The sequence below is a fragment of the Botryllus schlosseri genome, chromosome 11 (genome assembly GCF_051294905.1).
Source record: "Botryllus schlosseri isolate E-star chromosome 11, Bs_hap1, whole genome shotgun sequence".
Classification (NCBI taxonomy): domain Eukaryota; kingdom Metazoa; phylum Chordata; class Ascidiacea; order Stolidobranchia; family Styelidae; genus Botryllus; species Botryllus schlosseri.
The window spans coordinates 20,984,164-21,007,049 of NC_137246.1; the positions used below are offsets into that span (position 1 = coordinate 20,984,164).

Genomic DNA, 22,886 nt, shown 5'->3' on the forward strand with positions numbered 1-22,886 from the left:
CTCGTTTACTGGTCTTCGCGGAATTATCACCCGGTATTTTTATTAGAACCATAGACCTCCAAGATACGTACCGTTATATTTCGTTTCGTTAAAATATTCGATCAAGGGTGGATAAATGCAATCGTGTAAGACGCAAGAGTAGACGAAACAACCTCACCGGTAAAGTGGCGGGACAAGTCGCGTTCGTAGATGGGATAGGAAATATATTATTTGCAAAATAGATCAACAACGCAATACAGATATGTTCATATGTCGCTAATATTTGCCCCTTCGCGATAGATGTGCTTGGTTCGTCGTTCAAAATAGGAACGGCGAGGTAACCGTGCATTATAGTGACAAGACCGCGCACGGGTATTGCATATGGGCTAGGGATTGGGCAGTGTTTCTCCCTCTAACTCAGTGGTTCTCAACCTTTTTGTATTCGCTGACCCGTTTTGGACCGCCACGGACCCCCACAAGTTTTACTTCAACTTTAGCTAAATTATCGTGCTAATGGCGATAAGCCGCATAAAATGTACTTTCTTGAAAATAGCATCATGCTATATGTCGAAATTCTGTAGAGTTTTATTATTTCAAAGCCAATTCTGTAGCTGCATTTCTTGAAATACGCGTTCGTGTCTTGAAAATCCGCGCCTTTGATTTGATATGAACGACTGCCGAAAATCAATTTCCCAGGAGATAGGTGGTCGTGAATGTAATATTAACACGTAGCACCTCCGACGCTGCCTTTGGGTATGTTCACAACATATATGGCACCAAAATTGATAAAGAGATCTTGGAAAATAGTGGTATGTATATCACAGAGGAAAATATATTTCGTGGTGAGGTCTCAATCATTTTGTTGGGACGGATTAGGAATTTCTATTCCAAACTAGCCTACTGCTCACTATTTTGCGGGTACTAACAATTGAACTTGAAATCCAGAATGTTTCGCAAACATTTCCAAGTCACCCTGATAGGTCTTGGTACTCTAACTTTTTTCCCGACAAACCCCAACAAAACATCTCTAAGCAGCAACATGTTAGTGTCAGTGAGCTATTGGCAATTAAAACGAGTTTGCACAGTATGTAGGATATATTTCATATCAGACACCGTACTGTTGATGTGAGTTCTGAAGTTTTAGCACTAATGAAATTAAACTGACTCGCGATTTCCGTAATATTTGGTTATAAACAATTTTGCAAATTTAGAGGTTTCGCGGACCCCTGGCTGAGAATCCCTTGTCTAACTCTTTGCCTAAGGTACCAGTATCGGGGGTAGCAGGACAGGGATGCGGCAAAAGAGGGGTTTCTAGGCGCGGAGCATAGCCCATCCGACCCCAGCTTTCATTCTGTTAGCTCTTCCTAATCATTAATACGACCTTCTCGTTCGGCTTATAAATACGGGTATAATGAATTGTGCCTCTGAAGTAACCTGTTGGCGCATTGTAGCATGCCCCTATATAAAGTATACATTATCAACACTGTTGGCATCCGTCCAAAATGCTGCGTCAAAACAAGCTTGCGATTAGAATCAACACATATCACTCAAATCGCAACACACAATAGAGTCAAATCGAGAAGCCACGAAAACTGTTGCCGCGAAAAAACGATTCGATCGTCTGTGAATGCGTATAGGCTACGGTCGAGGTATTTCACCTGTGTTCGGAAATTTTGACATTCTATCAACAAAGTACACGCAAATGCCTTGGGCAAATACTTTAGCGGCTGATGATATTCTGAACTATATTCATAGAAAGGGCGAGGTCGGCAAGGAGTAGAAATGAAAATTTTGAATGATTTTATATTATTAGCTACATTTTATCAGTGCAGGGGTGAACAACGCGAACTCACGATACTTACGATGAATACGATTTTCAGGAATCGTGAAAATGTCAGAATAAAATTGCATTGCGGTTACTACGACACAGTTTTAGCAGAGAAATTCTGAATGGACTTTAGGCACGGTAATGACAAATTGTCTCGTTTGTGACGAAATGTAATTGGCAATTAGATACATGATAATAATATTTCGCCGACGGGCGAACGCTGCGTTCTGAAATGTCAGTAAATTCTGAATTCCTTGTGCGCGTTCGACTGCTAAGCACAACCACGGATAGATGCGTTAAGAAGCGTGTTGTATAAAGATTACAGTCCAAGTATGTACAGTAAGATTACTTGTTTCCTTGCGCAGATCGTTACCAACACAGAATGATCAGGTGCGGGATAGTGGAAATCCAGATCAGATAAAATGAATTGGCAGGGCCCGGTTACAGCGTTGTGCGTCGTCGCGACCTTCGCATACCAAGCGACATCCTACAATCTGGCTGATAAACTGCCGTTATTTAAATTCGGACCTATACAGAGCAAATTCGGTTTCAGCGTCGCGCTGCACAAATTGAACGAAGCCAGTGAAAGTAGGTGTATTGCAAAGACACCTTCTACGTACCGATATCCCACTCACGCGATATTTCAGGGGATGCGTCAAACGTGTATTTGATGGCTGGAGCGCCAACTGCTAAATCCGAAGATAGTATGAACATGACCGGTGGGGTTTACTACTGTCCCGTTACAACAGATCCGAACGACTGCACCCGAGTGAACATAGATATCAAAGGTATGCGTACTGTTCATCGTATTTGTCATGATGATGGCAATAATTCAGCGACATTAGTTCACAAATCGCGCGCATCGGCACTGATGACATTTCCTCTGCCTGAAGATTGATGGTTACTGTAACGTCACATATGTATCGTTGTAGCACAGCCTATCTGTGAGCTCATGACATTTCTGGGTTTGTTTGTCTCCATTAGAATTCGTCGTAATTATGGTAATTGCACACGATTTATATTTGACCGAAATTACTACATAAAGAAGGTGCTGTAAAAAACGTGAAAGCCCGGGGTACGCCCGATCATAAGATCGAAATGGGACTGCGGCCTACTTTAATGACAGCGTAACTTTTCAGATGGGGACGAAGATGGCGTTAGGTACATCACAGAAAATCAGTGGCTTGGAGTTACCTTGAAAAGCGAAGGTAAGCTGAAGCTCCGCAATCATGTATTGTCATAATTAGGGCGATTATAATTTAACATGTCAAAATTGTAGCGTTTGGTCACAAAATTGTCAAAATCGTGTACAATGTCAACGTCTTTTTTCTAAGCGGGATTGTATGTGTGTTGTATAGAGATTGCACTGTCGGCGAACTTCTTATTTTACATTTTAAACCTTTTAGCCCACTTTATACTGATGTAGATGGTACATTGTCAACTTCAGTAATTACTATGAATCATAAACCATCAAGTCAAATAATACGGTTGATATGGTGTGGCGATCAACACTCCTTGAGTGTGGCGAGATAGCGTAGTGGTATAATCCTCAGCTCTCAGCTACAACACCAATGGGTCGTGGGTTCGAGTCCGACCGAGGTCGACTCCCGAATTCCTACCGAAGTGTTGGAGGTTTATCTATAGGCTCCTCCTCCCCATCTCATCTGCGTAAGCGGTGTCTCACGAAAGCCAAGAAGTGGGCCGAGCTACAAGTCGGCAGTTAAGGAATAAAAAAAAAACGAATATCGGCCTGGCGTATAAATGACCATTGTAGTCGACAAGCTCCATGAATACCACAAACAACATCACCTCGAAAAGTAGGTCCTAATTCATTTTGTGGCGAGGATCTGTGGTCGCGACTGTCGACCATCGCGACTTTATCAACCAGCCTCTCAAAATGTTGGAGAGCTTCCAATATACGAATATAAAAGTAGAAGCTCACGCCGATACCTCGAATCTGAATCTGAAACAAGTTCGCTTGGATAGTAATGGGACTATAATTTCAAAAACCGCAGGACGAACAACTGCGATGTACACATTTTCATTATGAGACAACAGGGTGCGTCACCAACAATATACGGTGAAGTTAATTGCTACATGCCAACAACAGCTACTGTACATCGTTCTTTAGCCATTCTTGCCAAGCCAATTCCTAAGGACAGACAGTTCGTACCATTTTCAGTATATTGCAATGTTGTGGTTCTTTTGAGTCCTTATAATTTCACTATGATTGACTGACTGACTGACTACCTATCATAAAATGTAATATCGTCAGTTGTATCGCTATAAATTAGGAATTTTCATACAATATTGCATAATTTAACTACATGAGTTTTTCATAAGTCTTACATTTTGTCAAACAAATGTTTTTAATGTCGAATGATAAGCGCCCTAGTCATAATATAATGCCTTTGAGTTTTGACAATGATTAGAGCATATTGGAGTCCCGTTATCACCACCCCGCTATTCTGCAATGCGTTCACTCATGCATGTCCAATTATCGATGTCAAATACCGGCTGCTCTCTGAAGCGCGCTTCATTACAAACTACCTATATACCTTCTGACATTTCTGATCCCAGTTATGTCGCCCGAATCCCACTTTATTTACCTGGAACTTTACTAATGGCACAGGACCGGCCAAGAACTTGGTGTCGTGTGCACATCGGTACACGAGAATCAATCTGGCGGGATATGGAACGGCCAGCGAGACTAGTAAAGTTAGAATGTGCGGACATTGCGTACTGTTGACAGGTGAGTGGTCGAACGTCCTGTCAATCGGTGGCAAGCATTACTAACTTCCAAATGTTACAGGGAGTTCTTCCGGGAATATAGCTCAAATCGATGGCAGCTCATACCTTGGTAAGTAAAAAACAGAATTCTTCCGCCGAATGCCGAATCGCAAAACTTGAATTTGAAGTGACGTAGAATGGCAGGATGTAACTTGCTGCACATATCAGGGCCGCAGTAGGAATTAAGTAACCTCGTCATATGCACAACCGAAACAGCACTTCGTCAGCCTCCCCTCCCCCGCAACAAAAAAATAACGCTGGTCTTGGCTCCCGCATAGAGTGATAAACCTAATTTCGAAAAATGTATATAATTCAAAATTGAATCGGTCAATATGGTCGGGAATTGCATATATATTGCTATCATTTTTTATCCTCTCTCTGCCCACGTAATCAGATTTACCTGTAGCGCTGAGTGAGGTATCGTGGAAATTGTAGGGGCCGTATAAAATAATTAGACATAATATATTCGGGCGAAGCCGTTGATATAACGACTCCGTTACATTATGTTATTTTGTGACCTCCTGTCTGTTATGTCAAAAGATATTGGAATCGCCCAAACGTATTCTAAACTAAAAGACGCACACGATTTCAAATTGGTATTTCTTCACTGGCAAATAATTTTTCCCTGCGAGATGGCATTTGTCTTGTGGGGTTCAGATTTCTAGGACAAAAACATTCTGCGCAGCTATTTAGGCGCTTATATGGACAAGGACAATTAGACATACATGTATGATCGAAGTTTTCGGTCAGTATCAGGGCAGTCCTTTTCGGCCAAGGTTTTCCCGATGCTGATCGTTCTAGCATACTTCATATGTGTTGGTGCATCGTGACGCATAAATGTTTCTATAAAACACTCGTTTTTTCTTGGGGGAAGGGTACCCAATAATCAAGAAAGTTGACATCACGAAATCGCGCGCAGCGCGAAAAAAATTTAAAGGAGTAGCATAAATTTTCAAAAAAAACTCTATAATTTATGTTAGTTCACGAAATAATTTTAGGCCCCCTTCGAGCTCGCCCCCCCACAATGGGGGGGGGGGGGGGGCTTGGAGTGCGGCAGTTACGGTACGGCAGACTGAAGTTTGTTTTGGGGAATACAAAATTTTCGCCAAATGCATAATTATTTCGTGACCATTGTCCAGCTCAGTAATCAGCCAATCTGGATCTCAGTCCTGCGAATCATAGAGCACTGAACCGATACAACAGAATATATGGGTCCGATTATGCCTTCGTATTGACAACACACTTTGGATTATTATCAGCGTAAGAAAACGGACCCACATAAATACGCGACTATAGATTATTGCGAGACTACGAGATGCATATTGCGTTTGCTCGATCACGTCCTATGGTCGGAGTCACGTGACATACTATCTTTATTTACAGCCGACCCGTGTAAAGACAAGCCGTTGAAGACAACCTGGACTTCCAAGAAGTATTACGGGTATCCACAAACTGGAGTTTCAATAGCGCTGGACAGTGACCAATACTTTCTGGGTAGGTTTTCACTCGTTAACTGTACGATGTATAACGTAAATGTCACGCGAGAGCTAACAACACTCATTGATGCCAAGCGACAATTGGCGTGACTAATTTCCAAATACGGTCCCAAGCATGCACCTCGTTGGTCGTCAGGCTTCATCCAAGAGCTATTCACACGCAGCAGATGTACTATGTTCTTGTTGCCTTTCTTAGGCGCCCCGGGGACGTATTCGTACACCGGCGCAGTGTTTCACGTCAACGGGGAATCAATGGAGAGATCGCCTACGTGCGAATATGGATCCAAAGAACGAATCCAACTTCCCAACGGACGGAGACAGTGCAAGAAGTAAGTTCGGTCGCAAGCGCACTCACATACGATCAGTCGTGGTCAGTAACGAAGGACTTTTTCCGAGTATACACGGAAGGTTTTTAAATTACTTTCACGTCTACTTAACAGTTATTTTATCCAAACCACTGGATTTTGTAAAGTAGAAAGTATTTTTTGGATATGCTTGCATATGAGTCAAATTGTTTTGGCAACTGGGCGAAAGGGCTCCGCATCATGGTGACTGAATATATATTTCGAAATTTGAACCTATTTGTAATGTCCTCTGTCATTTTGCGCGAATCCGCACCCCTTGCCATTTGGAACATGACCAACTGACCACCTTCGACTTGATAAAAGTATGCAACCCGCCGACCAAGTTTACTTTTTCACGCTACTTACTATAGGACTTTTCAGATCTTCTTTATATATTTCTACGCAATCAGATAGCCACTTCGCCACTTGTAGTTCTGCTTGAGTACTTTACTTGACTATACTTTGACCAGCTCTGCGTGCGATACGTAAGGTACTTGCAGCAATCCTCTCGCTTTACAGAATACCGGTTTCAATGGACAGTTACCTTGGCTTTTCGATAACAACAAGCAAAGCGATCGACAACGGATCAAGCACGGCCTACGTTATATCCGGCGCTCCACGCGGGAACGAAACCGGGGCCGTTTTGTTTTTCACAGAGGAGACGAAAGGTATACAGCGGTCCCTGGTGTTTCACTGGAATGCCATGCGATCATTTCAATCGAACGCCACAAATGTCCAATTGTCTACTCATTTAGTAGCAATGAGCGAGCAATATCCAAGCCAGCCTATTGATTCATGTTTATGTACCGCAAATTGTTTATAGCTGATATCCGGCATAAAATGTAGGAAGGCAAACCGAGCGAACATTTTTATTATGGAATTTTTTTTCAAAATACCTATAGCTGCAAAATCATCATATGTGTATTTTAGGGAGCTTTGAGTTTATCTGTCGATTCAATTATCTCACTAGGGTAAAACTCAAACAGTACAGACAGACCAAGCCTAATTACAAACAAATTTCGTGGGCCGTACACCATTCAAAATTGTTATTTCTCCGCGGGTCGAACAAATTAGCTCTGCTGGCCGAAAGTTGCACAATGCACATCCATGACTTTGATGCCTGCATTAAGAGCGTACAACCAGGGGAGCGTAAGACACAATTTCCCCCTCCAAAATTTCGACTCGAACATTGTGACGTCCTTAAATTTCACTACGTCACAGTGATTATTCGATGTGTTTCGTCAATATTACATTATTATGTCCATCCTCCCATTGTTTCACTTCCAGGGAAACTTCAAACACCCTGATATAGAATATAGGCCCGTTCATTGGTTAGTTCCATCATCTGCATAATTTGATAACTTGAACGCGTTTACAGGGAATTTGGTGCCGGATATTACAAAATCATTGTTCGGGGAGAAGATATCATCCAGCTTCGGCTACTCCGTCGCTGCCACTGATCTCAACAACGACGGTTTGGACGATTTAATCGTGGGCGCGCCTCAATACTTTGAAAGAAGCGGAAGCAGGACCGCGGACGGCGCTGTCTATGTGTACATGAACGAAGCCGGAAGAGAATTTGGGTGACAGCGCTTGAGATACCGGTTGCGGAGTCGAGATAAAGCATGCGAATTTCCACTTATCAGGTCCTTACAGCCAGTGAAGTATTATGGAAGCATAGAATCGTTCTTCGGGCATTCGGTAGCGGCGTTGGGAGACGTCGATCAAGACGGTTACAATGATTTCGCTGTGGGATCTCCGTCTGAAGATGGAATAGGCGCTGTTTACATATTCAGAGGTATGTTGGTCAGTATCATATGATTAGGAATCAGGTGGTCAACGTTGTCAGCGCTGCTACCCTATCAATATCCACTCAATTCGAAGTAGAAGTATAAATTTCGCAGGCATGTCAAGTAGAAGTGGAATATAAAGGTATGAAAAGTAAACTGAAGTAAGTAGTTGCAAACGTTAGATTAGGCCGATGGATCGCGTACTTCTAGCAATTATTCGGAGGTGTCAAATGAACAATGACACCAAAAATAGGAGAAATTGTCGAAATATACATTGAGTTATTGAGATTAAGCGGCTCCTTTGTCTAGATGTCGTGACAATGCAGCTCATAAAAAGTAATTCAAAACCATTTCAAAAACATTTTCTACTTGACAAAATCCGTTAAAAGTAAGATATTTGGCCTAAAAATGAGAAGTAAAAGTGGGAAGTAGGCTAAAAACACCCCCTTGAGTAAGTAGTGCGAGTCTTGTGGAGCTACATTCGACGTAAAAAGTTATGCCACTATAGCGATCAAGTTCAACTAGGGAAACTTTTATACATCGCGTATACAATCGCAGGTGGGCCGAATACGCCAATCAGGTCTCAGGTCATCCGAGGCTCGGAGTACGAGCAATTCATGACGGACAGTTCGAGAGTAATGAAAGGATTCGGTTCGTCTTTATCCACTTTGATGGACGTCGACGGCAACAAATATCCGGACCTACTCGTCGGAAGCTTATCGGACAACATGGTCCTAATCAGGTAAAATCAAAATGACATACCAAGTGCGTATTAGGAGTTAGTTAGGCATAAAATCTAATCGCGTGTTCCCTTTTCTTTATTTTCATGACATATACCTTTTCACCTCCTCGGCGATAGCGAAAAATTGTGTACTTATTATTAAAACAAACTTTTCGACCAGTGTTTTCCGTCAAACCAACTGTGTTCATGGGATGGGAGATGTTGTTTTCCTACTACCACACCATGCTTTGGGTATTATACACCTGCGTAACTTACCAATGTGCCATTTCCGTATTTACTCATTCGCTGTAGAAAGGAAACTTTACTGCGATTGTACGGATGTTCTGAATTCTTCCCTCTTTTCATGACGTTGCGGACTAGTGGCGTATTGAAATGATAAAACAAATAAGCCAGCGACAGCATATAAATCATCAATCTCCTCTCGCAGGTCACGGCCGGTTATCACTCTGGCCGCAGAACTGATCATTTACGAGGATGAAATCGACCTCGACAACAAAACCTGCTCCGTGGGAAACGTCAAATACAGTTGCTTCGGGATATCTTTCTGCTTCTCGTAAGAGAGCTTGCACTCGAACACTTTACAGACATAGAATAATGTTACTTAAAGAAGAAGGGATCAATAGTTTTCTATTTCCCGTCAGTCTTCGGCATTCGACCGGGTTTCAATTCGCTAGGACTGCCTAATCCTAACAAGTACAAATTGAAATTGCTTGATTCAAATTAGGTTGGCCCACATTTACTGGAATTGCAACAGGGGAAATTTATACTTCATTGCACAGTGGGATTTATATAGGCTTACCATACGTCCTCTTTTAAGAGGATTTGTCCTCTTTTTTGACTTTTTTGAAAGTGTCCTCGGAGGACGCCCTTTTGTCCTCTTTTTTGAGAATTTTGGTCAAATTTATAGCAAATTGCGAGTGATATGCCGCAAATTAGCACAGAAGTGAAGCTCCGGCGGGTATTTCGGAGTGAAAAACGGTGATTTTAGCTCTGAGCGAAAAGATGACTTTTTTTTTTTTTTTTAGTCATCCACCTGGGAATGTGGAGAGAAAAACGGTATTTTGAGCTCTGAGCGGGAAAGATGACCTTTTTTTTCAGTCAACCGATCACAAAGTGGGAAAAATTCACCGGTTTCTGAGAATTTTACTCCGGTTTTGCAAGTTGCAAATTTCTGAAAAAGTGTCCTCTTTTTAGATTTCCAAAATATGGTAAGCCTAGATTTATATCACTATTCTGTGCATAAAGAGAAGTGGTAATCACTTCAATGGACTGATACTTTGCAAGCTCGTATGGAATACGCATATTCTTGATATAATTGTGAGCACGGATTCACCAACTACTTGTTCACCGTGATTATGTCGTACAGGTACTCCTCTCACACTTCGGCCGAATTCGCAGATGGAGTTAACGTCAAGTACACTCTCCTCATAGACAATATCTTGCAGAGGCGCGGCCTCGAGCCTAGAGTCCACTTCGGCACGCCAGCGGGAAACGCCACCGTAACGAACTACGTTCGCATCAACACACCAGGTAGCTGCGATGGGAAAATAATGCGGCGATATATGTGTCATCTTCTGTGTCTGTGATTTTGGGCAGATACCCGACAATGCTTGGAAGGAAATACATTGGTATACATCGGAAACAACATAAATGACAAATTGACGCCAATCGAACTGGAATTCGGTGAGTGGAGCAAGGCAAAAAAAAAGATGCGTAGACTGTCTGGAATCCGACCCCATCAAAGTTTCCTATGCAGGGCCGTAACAGCACTTCATCAGCCCCCCAGAACGTTGGTCGTGGGCCTCCTATATGATGATAAACCGAACCCCCTCAGGCTGCACGCTGTTTACTGCTAATTATTATCTACATTGGGGGCCGTTCACTGAGTGAGCTTTTTTCGCCTATAGTCGCGGTCCTGCTCCTATGAGCGTATTGAAGGAAATAATAGCTCTCAAAGTCATCATGGACGGGGCATACTGCCCGTTAATCAGCTCCTTGGGCAATACCTAACAGATACTATAGGCTGTAAAAAGAACTTGGGGTGTACCCTGTACAGTAGTTCTGCATATAGTCAGCAAGATCGCTATGAGTCTCGGGAATACGATAGACTATAGACTAGATAGAGTGTACCTGTGCTGACAACACTATAGGTCAGTGGTCGGGAACCTATGGCTCGCGAGCCATGTATGGCTATTTTGGGTATAAGATATGGCTCTTTAACAAATTTTTAATTTTGTAATAAGTTTATCAATATTGCAGCAACTTGCTAGTGAATTTTCATAACTGACAGAATAATTATTCTCGTGGTAGCATTAACATGTCTTTGAGAGGTCAATGCAATGGCGTATCCAGTGTAGGGTCTTGTATCTTCATTTCAAAATCCCCAAATTTTTAAGTTGCTGTTGCGCCTGCACCTATAACATCACTCGCGAATTCGATCTACCCGACATCGCGCGCCTCGAAATTTTGGATTGCACGATACGTTGATTGATTATAGAGAATAGCAGACATGGGGATGCTTGTATGACAATGCAGTTATCAAAAACAAATTTTCTTCCTGATCTACGCCGAGAAATGAACTGCCTTGAAAGTGACATTCACAATTACAAATTCAAATTAATAATAACGCCATTGCTTTGATTGATAAGTAGGCCTACCTTTCTAGTACCGCGGTCAAAATGTAGGTGTGTAGAGCAACGTTTTGTTAGCCAAATACTGTAGAAGTCGATCGATATTTAGATATTCGGAATCAGTGCGACAATTGCATTCCATTAACGACAGTGATCAAAATTCTAAGCTATTTACGATGACTTGCGCTATCACAGGTGAGGCTTGGCCCGTCTGTGTCTCACCTGTACCTATTAACTCTCCTTTCGCGCCTTATTTTCGCAAAATAAATTTGAAAAGTCTTTGATTCTCAAAATCTAGTTATTCAAATGCGTCGATAGAAAATACCAATAATAATAATTGAAGGTTTCAATATGTACTGCTGTGGTGACCAAGTTTGGCTCCACCGACTCATGTGAGCAGAGAAAATATGCTGCACACTACGAATTCCATGTAATAGTGCTACCAATACGTCACAAATGTTCAATTGTGACGTAACAGTTGATTGACTTTTACGGTTCTTTCAGAGTCACATTTGAAAATATTGGGTCAACATGGTTCTTCGGTCGAAAAAGGTTCCCCGACCACTGCTATAGGTTAAATGAATGGTAACTGATTGCATTTCAAAATCAATAATCAATAATCTTCAGATTATATGTTCATATGAACAAGACACACACGATATGCAATACGATAAGAGACAGTGCGATTTAATGAACAGATAGAAGGATGTCGAACGACTAGTTGCGGTCTCTTGAACTGGTATCTACCTCGACCTAGTGCCCGATGTCACAGTTCTTTTTCGATGTTAATCCCTATTATCCCGCGCCTCTTTGTTGCTCTTTCCATTCCTTGTGAGTGCGTTCTTTCATCGGGTCTTTTTCTGGGCTTTTTGTCGCCGTAAGAACAGCGACGCGGGGGATGAGGAGCTCAGATAAACCTCCGATGCGAAATCGAACCCGGGCCGCCCGGGTATGGTGGGCGCTTATCGTCACCACTACGCTAATTTCCCTCACACGACCGAAATTATCTTTTCCTCGCGATGAAAGCAGCAGGAGATCCGGCATCGTATTAGTCGCGAAAATAGAAGGATACCTATAGCTGACATACCTCACAACTACATTAGGCTTCGAGTATAGAGTCAAGGATTCTAGTATCACTGACTATGACGTCATAGCAGCATGAAACAATGTGGAACATTCAAATATGTACCTTGTTTGCTACCACAACGAATATAACACCAATTCTAGATCACTATGTATTGAAATCAATTTGTGACAATGCTATGGGCTGATCACGACTCCACAGATATGGCATACGTCATATGTCATCAGTCCTACCCCCGCGCCGTGCTTACATTCATATATATTGATGAAATAGTGCCCTGACAACATTCTGAATTCAGAATTCGACACCGACGAGCCGGAAGCCAACATGCCGACACCCGGCGAACCTATATCTGACATGTCAAACTACCCTATCCTCGACGGGGACTCCGACAGAGCAAAAAAGTCGATAATTCCAATAAAGAACTCGTGCGGCGACGACGGGTGCCAGAGCAACTTGCGCGTTGAAGCCAATATGACGGACGAGATTGTTTTGGGTATGTAAAAAGTTGTTTAGTAAGCCTGTCTCTCGATGCCAACCGCAAAAGTCAGGCTAGGTACGTCATCTAAATATGCAACCGTCAGAGCGATGTTCATATTTGTATCCTTCAAGTTTGTTGTGATAGAGTCCAGGGATGGCCAACCTTTTCGGCCAAAGGGCCACATTCGATCGACGAAATATTGCGCGGGCCACTAGGCGCGCCAAGCGCGAAAATTTTTCGAAGTTCATAGCTCAATAATATTGTCACTTGACTATATTGCGGGCCTGCAGTATATCGCTGGGCTCAGTTTGCAAGGACTGGACTATTTAGCGCCTGGAAATATCAATTTCGAAAGCTTCGACCAACATGCGTCAATCGTTTTGTGCCTAGGATTCATAGTCGACGATCTTTCTGCGAGCGCAAACGCTATAGGTCGCATATGTTGAACGACACTGTCTCGTAATCGAGAATATAGTTAGACTCAATCTGATACATTAGGCGTTCTTTCATTTTCACAAAGGGGTAACAATATTAAAAGCAAGAAATCGAGTGACAACATGTTGCGCGAAGCGTGTAAAAATATTTACTTTTGATAAATTTATTTGATAATTATTCTGCTTTATTGTAGTGTACGAAGATCTACCAAAGTGTGACTGGCTCATGGAAATGCCAATGCGTCGTAACTGATATTTTAGTCATAACATCTCAAGTGTTGCTTCCAGACTAATCAAATTCTTGGTTGGCCTTGCAAGTTGCAAGTTCACAATCTGTGCAATTCATTTTTTATAACATTACCAATTTCGCAAATTACCTCGCATGCTACTCAAAATCTTCTCGCGGGCCACATGTGGCCCGCGGCCCACGGGTTGGCCGGCCCTGTGATAGACTCATGGGCTTGCATAAAGCATCAAAACGATATGATATACAATCCGAATGCCCAATACTGAATTTCTTCGGCGACTAATTACTCATTCACCGGAAATGATGAGAGCTTTTGTCTATATCTTGTAAGCAAGGTTTCCCATCAACGCGACTAACCATCGACACATTATTTTCCAGGGAAGGATAACGAAATTACTGTGACAGTGCAAATTTCAAATGACGGCGAAGACGCTCACCAAGCCAATACAGACATATATCTGCCTGAAAATATCGATTTACTAGACTCAAATGTCGATTCGGATCAAGAAATCGACTGCATATCATACCGATCAGGTGGACGATTGTTTTGTCACCAAAACCAGCGGATCTTCCGAATTTTGAATCAGAATAGATTTTCACTGCTTAGAATACCGATAGAGAGAAGGAGAAAGGAGAGAAAGAGATGTGATTTCAAACTGTAAATAGTTAAGCATTTCCATAATTTATACAGCATCATTCCTGAGTAGCGTTGGTGAATATTTGCCCCCTTCTGAATCCAGCTGTAACCAAGTAACCGTATTTTACATAGGCGTGACCTCATACATCAAATGCGACCTCGGCAATCCATTCCCCGCTGGAAGCAACGCGACCATAACGCTCAAACTCTCCACGGCAACAGTCAGCCAAGACACAAGAAGCGTAAATATATTCGAATTCCTGACCCAAAATCGCAGACACCCCTTACCGAGAAACGCAGGTTATTGTTTCAGTGGAAGCTCACACGACAAGCCAAAACCCGACGATACTGCCTCTGAGTTTGAAAGCCAATGTACTGGTGGAAGTGGATTTAGAGCTTTCGCAAGAAGCGCAACCTCAACAGGTATCCAAAATCCAATTATGCTGGTGTTGTTACAAACAGTGAAACAGACTACCGGTATGTAATCGATTACATCGTTTTAGTTAAGGTACAAAGAAAGCCTGATAATTGGAGAACGGGCAATGGAAGACGTGGAAAAGATAGGACCGGAACTTACGTACACGTTTACCGTTTTGAACAAAGGTACATGCATCCCGTGCTAATGTCTGACTGAATTCACGATCGAATCATATTTGATTATGATCAACGTTTGAGCAAAGTGGTGTTTACCTCCACACATGTGTCAATATCGCTACTACAGCGTGATATGCTGATGGAGGAACATTTATCTATAATTTAGAGGCGATTTCAGGTTGATTATATCAGTCATAATTTATAGCGTTAGCAGTGGTTCTCAAACTTTTTTTAGACACTCCCTCCTTTATGATAATGAAAAATTTCGCGCCCTCCTTATCGGCATATCACAAAATGCAACCAGCATGCTAGCAATCCCAGCGAATAGTTTGATGGCATGGAAGATTGTTAGTGTTGATGAGAAAATTCTGAAATATGAAATTTAGGATATACACAGAGGAATAACATTGTATTGGTGGTGAATCATAAACCATAAAGTGATAATTAGATTGATATGGTGTGATGCCTAACACACCCCATCCGCATCAAAAACTGTTCCCAGTAAAGAAGATTTTCGGTCGGAAATTTGCGTTGATTTCGTCCTAATCATAACGAGTCGCGGTACGCAGAATTGGTAGAACTACTATGCTTGATCGTTGGCAGGTACTGCCAGAAGCAGCGGTATAAACGTTGTCGTCGACGTTCCTGTTGCTATATTCAATCGAAAATGGCTGCTCTATCTGGTGTCGGCTGACGTTCGCTCTCAGGATGGATTAGTTGGAGGAAGCTGTAATAGTTCGTAAGTGGTACAATATCCATTTAAATTTTAAAAGTAGTAAAGTAGTTGCAGAGCTCGAGGGGTGGGTAAAGGAAAGGAGCGTTGCGGTATTGATGTTACAATAATGTATGCTATAATCTAAGTGCAAAAGTTTTATTACTACATATGTTTATCATTGACACACCCAATGAATACTCCAGCTAATTATAGTTCTCGGGAACAAACCAAGAATCCTTCTACAAATCTATGCTGGTTGAATTTTATACCTAAATTATCCCCTCTCTCATTTACTACGATGTTCAAACTGTAATGAAACGGATAAGCGTGCCCTGACGTTCTCGCTCATTTAGGGACAGACATCGTCTAGCATAGTAGCTGAAAAAAGAGTCGATTCAAGTATAGGCTATATCTCCAAATAGAAAACGGCTTCCACAACCATGGATTAATTTGTGTCTATTTTCAAACGATACTCAAACTACACGCCATGGATGATTTGCGTAAGACTGGACGGCCCGGTGTGAGTTCTGATACCGGTCTTTAATATACCCGAACGAATGGTAGAAATAGACCATCGAGGCGATACACAGCATTTAATCACATGGATTCACTTCCGAAATATCATTTTTAATAAAGTACTCTATAAATCTTCAAGATATCTGAATCCCGCCGGAATCAACGTACCGACAATCGGCTCGAGAACGAAACGAGATGCGGAAAACGATCCCGTGAGTGGAAATGGTGTTCGACCGTTTCGACATGCATCACCAAATAATTTTTCTTACAGGGCGCGCCGAAGGCACTACTATCCAGGAAGGGCGGCAGCTTAGTTACGACCGTCCGTTTTACTTGTGATGATAGAAACGCCATGTGTGTGCCCCTGGAATGTTACCTTGACACCATAGAGCCGACATCGTTTTCCTACATTACAGTTCAAGTAACTACAGTTTTTTCACTGTCGGTCGCACTATCCTCAACTGAATCTTTACCAGCTTTACCTATGGAAAGCCACTTTATTGGAAGAGTACCGGAACTACGATCTGGTGTACATAGAAACTGGGGGAAGACTCACGACAAAAGATGCCGGGATCCGCTTCAAAGGTGACAGTATCAGCAGCAAGGTACTTTTTGAATGCGCGTGCGCCGTCATACCACTGGCAAATGTCTCAAATTTACGCCTTTACACAGCTGACGACGACAGTGGATCATGACGAGTTCGCCAGCGAGACAACGTCAGCTTTTCCTTGGTGGTACATTCTGATATTCATCATCATTTTAATTCTCTTCTACGTGCTGATCATCGTCGCTTTGATGAAGATCGGGTTCCTAAAAAGAAAAAGGTATTTTTTAGATAGCAGCTTTCAAATGTATTCCGATGGTTAAATTTCAGGGAAAAATTGAGCAATACCGCATGTGCTCAGTTACAAAGGACTGCACGTTTACTGAATAATAATTTCCTTTGCTTGTATTGTATCTGTAGTTTTACGTTAAAACGTTACCGTAAACTAGTTTGATCAAGCGTACCCTCCACATTCTAAGTTTACGAAGTAGAAATCAGTTTATGAATGTATACATGTATTTCATGACTGAAAATGCCGCATATACACTGGCATAAATAGCCATTACTACAATTACACATTGGATCATCTTGATTTGTAATAGCAATCGATTACAATTGCAAATATTCCGAAGTAATCAACAATCGATTATATTGCATATACAATAATCGACGGACGATTACCACTTACTTAGTCTTACAAATGCAGCGGTATAAATTGAGCTAGGAATAGTTCGCTGCATCAAGTCACCCATCATGACTCAGTTGTTCTTCGCAACAGTGACTTGCAAAATTCGTTTTCTGTGGGTTGCAGCTGTACCACCTTACGTGTAGTACGTTACCAGAAGCGTTAGTCGTTACGGACGACTTTCATTGTCATCATGTCTTATTCTCCTTATCTATGGTCCCACTTGAATCGGGTACCAATCAATACTTCAATACTTTCAATACAATACAATACAATACAATACAATACAATACAATACTTTCAATACTCAAATTATGCATTTCCTGTCAACCAGCACCTGCGTACATCATGTTATGTAGCATGGACCGTGCCAAGATCTAGAACGAAAATCGGGTGGGGGGGGGGTCAAATAAAGTACTCAATCGTTATGTTATGGCATAACAAGCGAATGACTTCATGATATCTAGTCAAATGTTATCTCGTAATGCAGCCTCTCCAAGCAACATTTCAAAAGTAATCCCAATCGATTATTTTGAGAATGATCGCCCCCATGGCTGATGACAATCATACAAATCAAATTACAATTGTTTTCAATTGTATAAACGTGGGTGCGAATCATAGCGAGAGACATTCTCCCACCCTACCAATATCAGTGACTACTTCATGAATCACCTACGTAGGGATAAATCAGCTGATGGTAATTGACTTGAAACTGTTTACTGACTCAAGCCCATTTGGTTCAGATTTCCAAAAGATGAAGACGACGAACCAATTTCGGATGACGAAAAAAAGCTTGAGCTTGATTAACCTTTTATTAACAATAGTCAACATATTTTTTATTTATGCAATCTTTATAGAGCGAGGCTGAAGAATGCCTTTATTCAGTTGCAACATACTTGATTTAAAATGTATAGACAGATCACATAATACCTCATTCCTCATTGTTTTATTAATTTGCCAATGAAGGTAGTATCATGACAATTGGAAAATCAGAAAATTGGAAAAGCGAGATCATGAGTTTCAGCGACGATTATTTATTTTAGGGTGGTTTAAAAATGTTATTGTCACAGTCAGGCGCCGAACTCGGATATTCAAAGGTAAGCCGCTCATACCCTGTAACCATTCTGGGTATGCTTCAGTGACGTGCGGTTCGGTTCATGGTCGACTCGTAATGGAGTAAGAGTTACAAATATATTAGCCAAAATGGTAGCTGATTCAGTTGGCGACTTGTTCAATACCACATTAGCACTCGTCCAGTAGTGGCCCTACGATTGTGGGGCCCTGGGAAAGACTTCTGGGGGTCTCTATAAATATGTAATCACAGCTTCTGGAGGGCTCTGTCACCCAGACCCCCCTTTTTCTTCTATTGTTGCCAACTTAATATTAGTGCGCCATATGGAGCGGGGTTACGTCATGTGTATTGTATATGACACTATAGCAAGGCTTTGAAGCAGGCCGGAATGTTGAAGTGCTCTATAGCAGCTAGCTCCTGAGCCTCCTTTTATCATGCGTTGTTAAATTATAAAAGAAGTGAACCACATGCATGTAGCGTGAAATGACATAATTTAGCGGTACAGCTGCTGCAGGTGAAATTGACCTTCACTAAACCGGAAAGCTATCGTGTGACATTAGTAATGAGCCAGCACACTGCGTTAAGGTTTGAGCAGGGCGATGGATTAGGTCATATCTATTATTGCGTGGTTGCAAGGATAGACTACATCAAAACTAAGTACCTCTACCGCATGCAGACGCTTGATGATGATTATCGGGATATAGGACTTTTCTTACAAATGTAGAGCTTTGATGAATAACCAAAGAGGAGGGCCTTTGAACAGGGGGCGGGCGACCGCCCACCCCTGAAGCCACCACTGAACTCGTCACACGCAGGGCAGACTACGTGATAATCTACTATACACATCCAGTATATCCACAATTGAAGGTAGGTTTAGGGATGGTGTGAACCTCTGAAAGGTTCAGGTTTGTGTGAACGTGGACCTTTTTGAAAGGTTGTGTGTGAGCACGAACGTGAACCTCATGACGTCACGTGACGTCATATTGCTAATTCCAACCCTACATTTCAGTGAAATGATATATTAATGTATTGTACACGATACCTAGTGACGACTTGGGCCACATAATGTCACAATCCTGAAGAACACTGACTTTTTAAACGTGACCAAACGTATCAACTGGAGCAATCAAATAATGTAATAGTCCTATAGAATGAATATCTTCCATCGCTTTGCCAACAATCTCGACGAGGACTTGGAAGCAGGGCTTTGGAGTCGGAGCCGGAGCCCGGAGCCGGAGCCCCGGAGCCGTGCATTTTCACCGGAGCTGGAGCCGGAGCCGGAGCTCTACATAAAATTCAGCTGGAGCCGGAGCCGGAGCTGGAGCCCGTTATTTGAGGAGTAGCTCCGGCTCCGACCTATTTCATTGCCGTTATATATATATGCAACAACCACATCTGCTGATTTATCATAATTGAACAGCAGGCCTGAATTTTAATGCTGTGCACAGCAATGGCATAGAGTAAAGTGCGTTCTAGTGCAACTATGATGTTGTGGACAATTGACAAGTATTCAGTATGACGTCACAGCCGACACGGCGGCACCTATATGTCTTCGTTGCTACATCGGATGTTACTGACGGCTGACAGACTCGAGATTACTATAGATAACTAACCTATGGGTAGATTAGTAATCTATATAGACCAGGAATGGCCAACCTTTTCGGCTAAAGGGGCACATGCAATTGACGAACGAGTGTGCGGTCCACTAGCCGCGCCAAGCGGGTATAATTTTCTAAGTTCATAAATAAACTAGGTCAATAATATTATTACTTGAGTATTGCGGGTCTATTGTATACCGCCCGCTAGGATCAGTTTGCAAGGACACGACTATTCGGCGTCTGGCCACATCGATATCGAAGGTCTCCGATAATATGCGACAATAATGTTGCGCCTACATCTCACCGTCGACGATCATTATGCGAGCGCAAACGCGAAAAGACTTTCTCGCGTAATTGCGAATACAGTTAGACTCAATCGGGTAAATTGGGCGTTTTTTTTCATTGTCAGTAGGGGGTAGGCTACCAAGCAAGAAATCGTGTGACAATTAAACACGCGAAGCGTGAAGAAAAATTTCGCTACTATTTTAGTTTATTGTAATGTACGACGATTTACTGAAAATGTGACTGGACCCTGGATCTGCCAATGCGTCGGAACTGATATTTTAGTCATCAACATCCCAAGTGTCGCAGCCAGAATTGTAATTTTTGGTTAGCATTGCAAGTTCACAATCTGAGCAATTCATTTTCGATAATATAATAGGAAATTACCTCGCGGGCAACGCAAAACCTCTCGCAGGCCACATTTGACCCGCGGGTTAGCCACCCCTGATATAGATAGGCCCATTCGATAATTTCAGAGCCGGAGCCGGAGCTGGAGCCGGAGCAGTGGTAATAATGCGGCTCCAGAGCTGGAGCCGGAGCTAATGTATGATAGAAGAGAGCTCCGGAGCCGGAGCTGGAGCAGTTTAAATTTACGGCTGCTCCAAAGCCCTGCTTGGAAGGGAATATATAGACTTACTCTTTAACGCTCTAGTTCAGACCGGACAATGCATCCGGCGTCTTAGTGTTGCTACGTTGATATTGAGAAGAGTGTAAAACGGGTTTTACACCATAAACAAGTTATACAGCAGTAGCCAACACCCCAACTCGCGAATTTGTTTTTTATAATACAATAAACATATGAAATCAAGATGGATCCAGTACGCATGCTAGATTTTTTACATAAGACAACGATATCAATTTCATTGATTGGTTGAATAAGCATCATTCGTTGACTACCTATAGTACCTACATGTTGCGTATTTCTCTCTTGATGTTGTGTGATTGCGGGTCAAGCTCACAGCAGAGAGTCGCTAAATATTTACAAATAGAAAGCTGGATAGTGCATATCTCTAGCAAACTTTGGTAACAAATCAGGTAAAATGTTTGAGATAGTCAAAGTGCATGCTCGTTTAGTGTTGATATTTATGCTATGCCAGCGCCAGGCACAGACTGGTCCTCTGTCGAAATGCAATAATCGTCCACCAAAGATGTTATAATCACGTGAAAATTTTAATATATGAAAAAGGTTCACAGTGCAGAACCTATCAAGGTTCGTTTGTGAACGTGAACCTCTAACTTTCTGAGGTTCATATCACACACAGAACGCGAACTCGAACCTCACATTCACACCATCCCTATAGTAGGTATGGAGGGAAATACAAAACATCTACATCTGTAAGGGTGTATTTGCTCTGATGCTGGACGTCGCAGGTACACGACATATACTACACCGTCGGATCGGTTTGTGAATTCGATAGCGCACTGATTCTCTGCGTTGTCACGGTTCGTAACAACGTAAGACGTAACTCCGTCATTTCTGCGCAGGATGTTTATACCAGCAATTTTTTGACAACGTTAATCGGGAAATGCGGCAATGCAGCGCAAAACGTAAATCAAATCAGCAAACAATTTCTTCAATGCGAGCAACTCATGCGACGTCAGAACCGCATTTTGTTGTCATACTAGAAACGAATGACTGAATGATGCGCGCTTTCTACTACCTTGTAATCATCTGTTTCTCGTATACGTTCTCCCGGATTGTCGCGCACTGTCACGTTTCGCAGTGTGTTGCGTATAGCAACGCGTTAGTCAAACGACGCACAGTGCAGTGCACAATGTACATCGTTGAATTATACGTAAATACAGTATAATTTGTTAAATATTAACGCAGATTCTCCGTGGCACAAGCTCTGATTTTATTTGATTATAGTTTAAACCGGAACATTCAATATTCCAATAAACTCGTAATGGGGGCAGCAATGGCTATTATGGTAATTTGCATAGGGGGTCAGTAACGAAGTACTTCTACTCTTTCGAAGTACTCAAGAAGTTTCCTATATTTTCAGTACTTACTCAAGTAATCTATATCTCATTTTCCACAATTTGACTTCGTCAAAATTTGTTACTCACTTAGCCTACTTACTTTTCGCTATTTACAATTTTTCAAGTTGAAGTATTATTTTCTTCTAATAAATGAGGCAGACGAGTGAGAGAAGAATAGGAATAAATCCAGGGTTGTTTTCGCGAAGAGTCCTTAATTTTGTCCTGCGAAATAAATATGACAATGCCAATATGCTTCAACGAAAGTATCGGTCAATATCACTTATGTAACGGTTGCCTGGTTCATGTGCGCAATTTCAGGCCGCATAGTGGCCCATATACCAGTTTGTTGACAATAAATAGGATTCAGCAAAACGTTTGGAATTATAGGTAGATTAGGGAGATCGAGCAGAACGTC

At 42.1% G+C, this 22,886-nt stretch overlaps 1 protein-coding gene across 1 annotated transcript; it reads left to right on the forward strand.

The window, feature by feature from the left end:
• The first annotated feature begins 2,172 nt into the window (after positions 1–2,172).
• Positions 2,173–18,473, forward strand: LOC145450198 (integrin alpha-7-like). The gene is made up of 25 exons (XM_080328704.1): positions 2,173–2,395; positions 2,455–2,595; positions 2,947–3,015; positions 4,440–4,559; positions 4,620–4,667; positions 5,981–6,091; positions 6,290–6,422; positions 6,957–7,105; positions 7,816–8,020; positions 8,084–8,235; positions 8,786–8,969; positions 9,397–9,522; positions 10,336–10,499; positions 10,566–10,652; positions 12,982–13,179; positions 14,224–14,379; positions 14,615–14,724; positions 14,783–14,905; positions 14,986–15,085; positions 15,680–15,815; positions 16,447–16,519; positions 16,579–16,728; positions 16,784–16,912; positions 16,980–17,131; positions 18,280–18,473. The coding sequence occupies exons 1-25, from the start codon at positions 2,230–2,232 to the stop codon at positions 18,341–18,343; spliced, it is 3,246 nt and encodes a 1,081-aa protein (XP_080184830.1). The 5' UTR covers positions 2,173–2,229; the 3' UTR covers positions 18,344–18,473.
• The last annotated feature ends 4,413 nt before the right edge of the window (positions 18,474–22,886 follow it).